Raw genomic sequence first — 11301 nt, 5'->3', positions numbered from 1 at the left:
GATATTTCAAATTATTATATACTATTGTATATAATATTTTTTAAATTGATGAGGAAGTTATCTCATTCAAATAAAATAGAGAGAGTATAAATCCCACATTGATCAAATACAATGTAGATAATAATTTCGGGCAAGAAATGTTGCTAACCCCGAGAAACGAGCAAGGGGGAAGACCAGTCACTAAACGCTTGACCCAGGATGAATATCGCTCTCCCGAAATCATTACTTGCCCAGAGCATAAATGAAGGCTATAAGTGCGTGTCGAGCGTTGAGTGCAGTATACAGGAAGTTAGTCATTTTTAACTGCTAATCTACATCGTGATGCAAGTTTAATCAACGTTAAGTGGGCTTAGTAATGACCGTTATGAGGATTTTTTAGGTCATTACGTTATGGTCACAATAATTATGGAGCGGTCAACTGATCAACGTCTCTCCATCTTGGAATGTTCATAAAATGGTGTTTTTTTGAATTGTTCCGATAAATGCTAATAATCTAAGAACAACTAACCGGAGGGCTTTATTGTATTTCGGAAATGATTTTGTCAAAACTCTATAACACTGAAAAAAGTGACAAATTTTGTTCTAAAAAATCATCATTACGTTTGAGTCTTGAAACCTATTTTGATATTCCATTAAAATCTGCCTTCGTGATTCCCAAATTTTTAGAATATATTTCTAGCACCAAATTTCATCCAAAATCTTGACATCTGGAAAATTTTCCGATCCCCGACCGAACATTTTAATCAAGCATTACAAACAATCACAAAGTGGTTCTATCTATTATTAGAGTGTGTTGTGAAAGATTACCTTGAATCTAATGAAAGAACTTTTAGGTTGTATTTGAATATTGAGGTGATGTCAGATATTTTGTGACTGGTAATATTTTGTGAGTCCCGTTGTGATATGTTTGAAAATAAATAGGTTGAAATATCTATTTAAATGTGTGAAATAGGGAGTTAAAAAAGTAATGAGTCACATCAATGATTGATTTGAAATAAGTTGAAGTGATCTTAACATCCAAACATAAGAAAAAAGAAGAGTGGTTACTAGAACAGTGCCATTAGATCTATCGTCTATAGGAATGAGACCATACCTCAGGCTCCAAATGCAAGGCAATATCTGCTGAAGTCTAAAAGTAGCTAGAAAAGCCACATGACAACCCACAATTAAAACATATGCCCTTCCAAGTGCAATACCCATCAAGAAGATAATGCACACAAACCCAATTGAGAAATATCAATCATAACAAAATAAAGGTAAACTTGGTGATAAGCCTCCTCCATCCTCTAACAACAGAGAGAGACAGAGAGAATGCAAGAGAGCTTGCAATTTGTATAATTTCATGGTGTTTTACCCTCTCTAGTCTCTTAGGCTATTCATCAATCAAACAACGTAAATTCCTATCTAACCTCTTATCTCATTTTTTTTCTTTTCTTTTTTTATATTTATGATTATATGATCCCTTCCATTCCCACCTTAGATACCGAATAAAAATATGTTCTCAAGAAGATTGAAAATGTCAAAATGGAGATAAGAGGTAGGTAAAGGAAAGGAGTGCTACCCTTCATTGGTAACAATTTGAAGTGTTCGGGACGTGTTCCACACACCTCCAACCACACGCGTGACCTGTAATATAGAAGATGGCAGCACAATGTGCCCTGAGGACCTCCAACGCCTAAATTATGAAAGCGATAATGAACTGTATCTATAACTGAATATTATGCATTACCTTTGGGTGTTCTTTATAACACATAAATTTGGTGATAAATATTAGGAACAGACTAATCGCCAAGCTGATCCCTTATTATTTCAAATGATCTAATAAGATAACCTTCCTAGTGACGGTGAAGGCATTATCTGCTTATCACTTTATCCCTCATGTGCCTGTCGATTGAATACTGGGCCTTGCAGCCCTGCTGGATTATTGGACTTGATTTGTTAAGCCTTGGGCTTAGGTTTTCTATTACAAAGGCTTATTTCTTTTGGGGCCCAAATAACCCTTCCATGAAGTGTGAATGGAGAAGAAAAGGAGACTCGTGACTCCTTATTGGGTCTCCTTCAATAGAGATCCATGGCACTTTCGTGGGTCTCTTGCCACGGAGATCTAGTTTCTAGAGAGAAAGAAGAAAATAGAGGGAAGAAGTGCCTGCCATGCGTTGGAAGCTTTATGAGGTGCAAACTATGAATAATCCAAAGGATATCCTTCCATGCAGTCTAACCAAATTACTCCAAATAGTTGTTTTTAAATACAATATATAATATTCTAAGACACGATTAGGTTGCATATTTCATTCACAACACATGTGGTTATGCAATATTTAGAACAACATAATTCTAGTACTTGTGGTTTATCCAGTTATAGATCAATCGTACTGCAAACTACTTGCTTCTATGGAGTCGGAGGACTACTTAAGCCCTTCTCAGAGTTCAGAGTCAAGGTCCAGAAACAATCATGACTCCAGCAAATGAGTCAACGTTCGGAGTCTGGATCCGATTTCCATCGAAGTCGGAGCACATCCCTAGTCTCTTTATAGTTTTTGTGGTGATGTGATCTCTTTCTTTGTGCTCTTACATTTGTTTACAATACTGAGAATAGGACTACTATACAACACCAACTACTCTACAATTTATCTACAACTTCATATTAAAAAATTATTTTACTCTATAATTTATCTATAACTTCATATTATAATTTTTTTTTTTTTTTTTACCTTAATTCAAGATGATTGTCTTAACAACAGTCTAAAATACAAGAAAAAATAACTATTTAATACTTAATTGTAAATCGATTGTGAAATAGTTATTATATATTTCCCCTAGAATATATGCAGTTCGGATTTATTTGCTTTATAAAATCGTACTTTGAACTATTTACAATCTGGAGTTTTATTTGTCTCTCTAATTTTCATTTTGGGCTCCGGCCTAAACTCCATCTTAAGAAGTCAAAATGGAGCTAAACTTGGGCCCTTCTAAGAGTGGTAGACAGTTTAGAACGATGCAGGCTTCATTGAGATGAAATAAAAAATAAAATAAAATAATAATAATAATAATAATAATAATAATAATAATAATCTGTAAATATTATTGAAATTGTTTAATTAAGGTGTTTCATAGAATGATGAGAAATGAGAAAAAAAATTTAAATAAAAATATTATAAAGTTCAAATATTATTAGAATATTATTTTCTAATATTATATATGTTTTGAGATTTAAAAAAGTCAAATTATTTTTTATATTTTGTTTGGAAGTTTAGAAAAATTATAATGATTATATGAAAAAGTTAAAAATTTGAAATTAAAAAGTGTTTAGATGTTGAGATGAAATATTTGTATTAAAAAATAATATTTATAATCATGGAGAGTACAAGCGCCTTACAATCTTTTTGAAAAAAAGTAAGTAAATATAAGATTAATATGAAAAAGAATTAATTTTTAAATAATAAATTTTACTCTTTCTTAAAATGACTATACAGTACTTGTACACTTTACAACTATATATAACTTTATTTATTTGTGTTTGCGTATTTGGGCGTTGGACTCCAAACGAAGTCAGAGCTTGAGGTTCTGGATTGCGACTCTTTCAAAGTGGAAATCCAACCCTAATCATTTGCCGTGAATATTAATTTGTTGTTAAAAAAAAATAGTTTGTGACGACATAAATTTGTTGCAAATATTATAATTTTTCATTGCAAACTGATATTATTCCTGTCAATAAATTTAGGGATTGAAGGCATATATAGTCCTCGCTGATTAAAAAAAAAATGATTATTTAAAAAAAAAAAAAAGTTTTTACCTCGAGCCAAATAAATTTGTCCCAAATATACAATATCATCGCTTTTTCGAAATGTCAACTTTTTACGCCTAACATCGAACTCTGCCAATAAATACTTTGGTGGCAAGACATGCACACACATGTGATTCCCAACGTCTGACATGTCTTTTTAAATGTTAATGGGACTGTGTTAAAAAAAAAAATGTAAATGGGAATGAATCATTCTATATTTTACTATTTATCATTTTGACATATCATATATTATATTTCTATTTTTTTATTTTATTCTTATTAAATTAATTAAAATTTTTTACTTATTATCCATACACCACACATTTAGTAAAGTCTCATTTAGTTACGCAGTTTAGATGAGATAAAATGAGATATTTTGAATAGAGTAATGTTACTTATCATTTCAACTTCCATCATCCTATGATGTGATATTGGGTGATTAGAAATTATTTATTATATTTTACTAATAAATCTATCATCTAATACTATATCATGGGATGATGAGAGTTTGGATAATGAATAAATTTTTTCTTTTGAATATTAGTGAGATTCTTGAGTTAAGATGAGATAAGATGATTTGTAAAAAATGTGTGTTTGGATAGTGAGATGATGATATGAGATGATTTTAACTTTTTTGATATTTGATAAAGTGGTGGATCCCACCAATTATTGAAAATTATTTTTAATTATTGGGTGGAAAATATTATAAATATATTAAAAATAAGTAATATCTATTATTAATTTAAAAACTCATAAATATTTTTACTTTCCCAAAATATATTTTATATTATTATATTATGACATATTTATTATTCTATATTTTATAAAATTCGAAATATATTTTTCTAATTATATATTCCAATAAAATAAAAAATTCTAATAGATAATTATATATATTTAAAATGTGGTAGTTAGCTTTACTGTAGCGGTACTGTAGAGGCAGATAAAAGTTTGTAGCAGATCAACTCTAGCGGTAATATATCGTTTCTGTAGCGTTACTGTAACATTACTGTAGCGATGACTGAAAAATCAGAGATGAGATAAGATTTTGTTTTCTACCGTTTGGATAGGCAGATGAAAGATGAAATATGAGTATAGCTCAAATGTACTTCATCTGGGCATCCAAACCGAGCCTAAGAGAAAAAAAAATAAAAAAATTACATGTAATGTGTGGTATGAGAATATGAGTAGAATTTTTCTTTAAGATAAGCAACTAGATTATATCATTCTTGCATTTTTAGACCCTCTACATAGTGGACATGATAGAAGTTAGCTTTTATAAAAGTTTGAAAAATTGTATATAATATTAAATCTATAAATAGATGTTATAATAAGTTTACAAATGAGATAATTTAATGTAATATATCAAATCTATATTAGAATCTACCGTATCATATCAAGTCCTATTAATTTATAAATATTTTTATAAGACCTTTTTATAAATTAAGTATTTCTCTTCAAAATTTTGGGGGAAGCCGATCACGAATCCCGAAAGTGAGTTTAAGGATAGTCTAAACATGGATATATGAGATTTATAGTAAAAAATAAGTAAAAATAATTATAAAATATAGAGCAAAGATACACGATATAATTTTTTATAATTATATTTTAAATTAAGAGTATTTTTATAAAATAATATTCTTTTATAAATTGTTCTTTATTTAAAATAGAATTATATAAAAAAGTATAAAAAATTTTATATAGATTATTTTTTTAATTAATGCTATTTAGCCATACGTGGAATGAAGAGTGAAAACAATAATGGGTTTAGGATGTGTACGAGGACGAGAAGAGACCACGGATCTCCCAAAACACGCGTGTACGTCTATTATGACTCATGAGGGAAAAACTACCTGCTCCCAATTGTATCGCTGCTTGTCAAAATTTATTTATTTATTTATTTAATAATTAAAAAAGTAATTTTAAGTGTATTAATTTTTTTTATTTTTTAAAAAATATTTAAATAAATTAAAAAATTTTAAAAAATAAAAAATAAATAGCAATAAACTTCAGTAATTCATTTAGGTTGTGTTTAGATATTAAACTGAATTGAATTGATTTGAAATGATAAAATATTATTAGAATATTATTTTTTAATATTATTATTATTTAAAAATTTAAAAAAAATAATAATAATAAATTAAAATAAATTTGGTTTCTAGACGAAGCCTTATGAACGTGGTCGGTAAGCCGTAAGAGGACAATGAAAAGCGTACGCGCTGACGCAGGTTAGCCCCGCCAAAAACGAACGAACCAACGCAAGCTTCCAAAAAATGGTGACGCCTTTCTTTGTCTCGGAGCATGACTTATGGGTCTTTAGAAATTGTTAGTTTAGGGTACGTTTGGACGTTGCATTCATGAGTTAATTTGATAAAATATTATTAGAATATTATTTATTATTATTATTATTTTAAAATTTAAAAAAATTAAATTATTTATTATATTTTATATTAAAATTTAAAAAATTTATAATAATAAATTAAAATAAATTGTGTTTCCAAACGAATTGTTAAAATTTAACGGCCAGCGGAGGGCCGCATCGATAGAAACGACAAAAATCTACGTGGAATGTGGCGGCCTTTGATCCTGCTTTTTGGTCAGTCAACGGCCCTCTTTTTTAATTTTATTAATTGAGGGATGCTAGCGTGCGTGTTCACTAGTAAAGATTTTATATTTTATTTTATATTTTTTAAATATCTTAATATTGTTGCTTTGATACTCATGTTGTTTTTGTATGAACTAAATTATTTTGGGACAATGTTATTATGTTAATATCTTTCATGTGATTGATTTGGGACAATGTTAAATATCTTGAAACACGGATGGTTATATTGTAATGATATAGAGTTTATTTTGTATGCTGATTAATCATTGATCGCTTCATTTTATTTTAGAACTACATTAGATAAATGTATCTTAGATAGAATGAATTTTGAAAATATGATTGTTGAATAAAATAAAATAAAGAAGTAATAAAAAATTACTATTTTAATAGTTTAGCAAAACTTATAACTATTACAATGGTATGCACTTGAAATAGGCTAACTAAATTAGCTAACATGTCTTCTTTTAGCAAGAACTTAACTAGAAATATACCTAATCCAAAGTCAATACTCCAAGTAAAAGGTTATCTTCATACTTCAAAGGTTACGAGAGAAAATTCCCTCACTATGATTATGTGTTATAAGTAGTTTTTAGAATTAATAAACAAATAAAAAATAGTGTTAATTCTTTATCTATAAAGAGTTTAGTAATAATAGATTCACAAACAAACATTACTTGATATAAGATGTTAAATTATAAAAACTTTTCCTTAAAATAAATATGATGTATCACATGATCAAGTCATTTAGTTTATAATTAGGAAAATGATAGAGCTACCGAGAATTGGGTCTTGATATTTTTTTTTTTATTTAGTGATTAAGAATGTATTTTTTAATGATGTTGTGAATTTTATTTTTTTTTAAAATGTTTAGAGATATAAAAAAAATATGAAAGAAAATCTAAAAAAATAAAGAGAATTTGCAATTCTCGAAACCCATAATCATGAGTGTACGTAGCACTATTCTTATAATTATAGTTTTTAAAAATCTCAAATCTAGTACTTTTACCACTGTAAAGTTAATATATTTTCGTATTATGTGATACGTGTAATCCCGTGTGAGCCCCGACAGTTTTCATGTACACTGTATGTGTGGATCACGTGAAAGAAAGAAACTCGGTTGCGCGTCCTTCCTTCCTTGGTCGTTCATACTTCCACTAATCAACTACAGCACAACGGCCTTCCTTGTTCTTGATCCGAGGAGTCTGAGGAGAGGAAATGATAGCGCTTAAAAGTCAAAAGTGGGCCAAGCTATCATTTCACTCTTTCGCTCACCTCCACTCAACTCTTCGGTACTGAAATTGTGGCCTTCCATTTTCACACCTCGTTTCCACGCTTCTTTTTTTATCGTTGCTTTCCATTTTGTTCTCAGCACCCGATTTTCAAACCCTTTGGCTGAGTTTTTCTTCCGTTTCTAGATTTGGAGGCACAAAGCCCAGCTTTTTACACGCAGAAGGTGATTAATTCATCAGTTTTCTCCTTATATGGATTATTATAATCACCCAGTTCGTCTTCTGTTTGTTTATTTTTCATAATATAACTTTTGAATTTATGATCTCTTGGTCGGTAAAAGCCCAATTGCCAATTTAGTCTTTGCAGTTCATTGAATTGCTACGCATATTGTGGCAAACCGAGAACGGTTTTTCCAAGTCCTTCGTCTCCTTTGCGGCTCTAATTTTCTTGTATCGATGATTGATGACAATTATGAAAGTTGAAAAAAAAATTGTATATAATTATGGGGAAGCAAACACATCTGGGTTTTTACCTAATAGCAGTCCTTAATTTCTGTTGCAGAAGCTGCCAGAGTTTACTATGAGTATCAGAGTCATGGGAGTTTCCTACATGCTCATCTATGGAAGGATCTAAATAGTCTTATCTATATCTATTGGCGGATTGGTAATTTGGGGTTCAACTGTTAAGTAGACGAAACCCTCTTAAGGTTAGGACTTTCTTTTCCCCCTTAATTCTGTGTTCTTAGAGGGTTGAGTGGAATTGGTATCAATGGAAGCTCCGGAGAGGCAACAAAGATCTGGTGGGAAGAAGATGACCAAGCAGTTGACCGGAAAACGGGATGACACGCCGCTGCATATGGCGGCGAGATTGGGGAATTTAGAATTGATTAAGGAGATATTGGCTAACGATGGAGATGCAGAGTTGAAGCAATTGTTGTCCAAGCAGAACCAATCGGGTGAAACTGCCCTATATGTTGCTGCTGAACACGGTTGCGTCGATTTGGTTAAGGAGTTGATAAAGCACTATGACGTTGGATTGGCTAGTACAAAAGCTAAAAATAGCTACGATGCATTCCATATTGCTGCCAAGCAAGGGGAATTGGGTAAGTCCCTTTGGAAATTGAGATTTTAATCTTAACTTTCCCTTTTGATATCTTTTTCTTAGCATCCACAACACATACTTGGTGTTAAATCACTACTTGAGTAGAGTTAGGGTTCGAATGCAGAACCACTTCTTTCACACCATATTAAATTACATCCCATCTCAAAAGCTTAAAATGAGAGGAAATGGTGAACTTAATCATTTGAAATTGTATTATCTAAATATTTAGTATTGAAACTGCAAAAACTTGTCATGACTACTACAACATAATTTTTTATGACTCTTCTTTGACAGTTTGTCCCAATGATAATCATGAACTATTTATCTGTTGCAGAGATATTGAAGGTCCTCACTGATGCCATTCCCGAACTCTCAATGACCGTTGATCTAACCAACACTACTGCATTACATACTGCTGCAGCTCAAGGCCATATTGAAGTAGTAAATTTCCTCTTGGATAAAGGAAGCTGCTTGGCCACCATAGCCAGAAGCAATGGGAAAACAGCCTTGCATTCGGCTGCGAGGCATGGGTATGTGGAGGTTGTCAAGGCTCTTTTGAGCAAAGAACCTGGAATCACTACAAGAACTGATAAGAAGGGGCAGACAGCTCTCCACATGGCAGTTAAGGGACAGAACGTGGAGCTTGTGGATGAGCTGGTGAAGTCAGGTCCTTCTTTGACAAACATGATTGATTCCAAGGGCAACACTGCATTACATATAGCAACAAGGAAGGGTCGACTGCAGGTCAGGAAACTCTTCCTGTTACTCTTTTTTCAGATGTAGACTTATGGCTGTTACGAGGTTATTCTATGAATATCAATTTTATTTATTGTTCCTTATTTCCAAAAACTGTACTTCGATTAGACTTAAGGATTTTAGAGCGAAATAGATACATTATTTTTCTTAAAAGGGTAAGCAGTGTACTTCTTTCCATTGTGAGTGATGTTGCGACGTCTCTTTCTCTAAAATCTTCATTGAACGAGTTTTACTACTTGCAAGCTGGTGTGTAAGCACACCACTTACAATTCAAAGTTCAACTTTTAGGTTGCTATCTCAATTCGACTTTAAATCCCTTGAAAAGATACGGAAGTCCCTGACACACATGCTTTGGTTGCAGATTGTTCACAAGCTAGTAGAATGTGAGGGCATGGACAAGATGGCCATTAACAAATCCAAAGAAACTGCTCTTGACACTGCTGAGAAAGCAGGGCACTCTGAGGTTGCCGCTATCCTGCGAGAGCATGGAGTTCAAAGTGCAAGCTCGATCAAAACACCAACTGCGAACACGGCCCGAGAGCTGAAGCAAACCGTAAGCGATATAAAGCATGGGGTGCATAATCAGCTAGAGCACACGCTGCAAACAAGAAAGCGTGTGCAAGGCATAGCAAAGCGGCTCAACAAAATGCACACAGAGGGGCTCAACAACGCAATCAACTCAACCACTGTTGTTGCTGTCCTGATTGCCACCGTTGCCTTTGCTGCCATCTTTAACATCCCGGGCCAATTTGAGGATGACCCAAAAGTGCTTCCTCCTGACTATTCGCCCGGTGAAGCACGAGTCGCTCCCACAAAAGAGTTTATGATATTCATCATCTTTGACTCTACAGCCCTCTTCATATCATTGGCTGTGGTGGTAGTTCAAACTTCAATTGTAGTAATAGAGAGGAAGGCCAAAAAGCAAATGATGGCAGTTATAAACAAGCTAATGTGGTTGGCTTGTGTGCTGGTTTCAGTGGCCTATCTTGCCTTGTCATATCTTGTTGTGGGAAAAAACCATAGGGGGTTGGCTGTCGGAGTAACAGCCATTGGGACAGTGATCATGGCAACTACATTGGGAACAATGTGTTACTGGGTGATTGTGCACAGGATGGAGGCTTCTAAACTGCGCAGCATTAGGAGGTCATCCATGAGCAGTACTAGGTCACAATCACGGTCTATGTCTGCTGTAATGTCGGATTCCGAGATTCTAAGCACAGTCTATGCAATTTGAGAGCTCCCTTATTTTTTTCCTCGGTTTTGGATCTTTCGAATATGTATATATCCCATGTAACATAGTCTTAACCTTTTCCTAGTAAGAGAGCATTGGATGCTTGAACAAAGGATGCCCATGATCCGATTGTATTTGTATGAATGATCCATAGATCATGCATCGTTTCTTTTGAAGCAAGTTAGTTATAATTACTCATCGAAAAACCTTGTGTGGAAACCGGATTCCAGATTCAAATATCTAATACTTCGAGTAGATGATGATGTATATAATAAATAAACCTTATATTGGATTCGGATTTGGTTGTGAATTAGGTTTTGTTTTTGCACTTTAGTTTGGGGTTATTTTGGCTCTCCAAGGCGTTGGATTGTAACCATTGTGTGAGGGGGTAAAATACACCAGGCCTAAAATGGTTCTCTAGGCCTAACCCATCAAAGGGTCGTCACTAGAAGATAAAATGAGAGAGGAAGATGGGACAAAAAGAGACAAGAGGGTGAGGGTGTCAGGAGACAGGGAGGTGTCAAGAGAAAGTGGGAAATGGAGAGACGGTCAGACAAGCAAAGCAGACATCCCTCACTACTATCAAGATGTGCA

General features: G+C 32.9%; 1 protein-coding gene across 2 annotated transcripts; it reads left to right on the top strand.

The window, feature by feature from the left end:
- The first annotated feature begins 7607 nt into the window (after nt 1–7607).
- On the top strand, nt 7608–10887 carry LOC121265053 (ankyrin repeat-containing protein At5g02620-like). Of its 2 annotated transcripts, none has more exons than XM_041168504.1 (4): nt 7608–7842; nt 8181–8721; nt 9055–9464; nt 9838–10887. In XM_041168504.1, exons 2-4 carry the CDS (start codon nt 8388–8390, stop codon nt 10708–10710), a joined length of 1617 nt encoding a protein of 538 aa, XP_041024438.1. In that variant the 5' UTR covers nt 7608–7842; nt 8181–8387; the 3' UTR covers nt 10711–10887. The 2 variants fall into 2 exon arrangements, with proteins under 2 accessions (XP_041024438.1, XP_041024439.1); XM_041168505.1 differs by having other exon boundaries at nt 7617–7842; nt 8184–8721.
- The last annotated feature ends 414 nt before the right edge of the window (nt 10888–11301 follow it).

Source organism: Juglans microcarpa x Juglans regia, chromosome 5D (assembly GCF_004785595.1).
Source record: "Juglans microcarpa x Juglans regia isolate MS1-56 chromosome 5D, Jm3101_v1.0, whole genome shotgun sequence".
NCBI lineage: Eukaryota > Viridiplantae > Streptophyta > Magnoliopsida > Fagales > Juglandaceae > Juglans > Juglans microcarpa x Juglans regia.
Note: the sequence above shows the minus strand (reverse complement) of the source record. Positions and strands in the feature narration are given on the sequence as shown.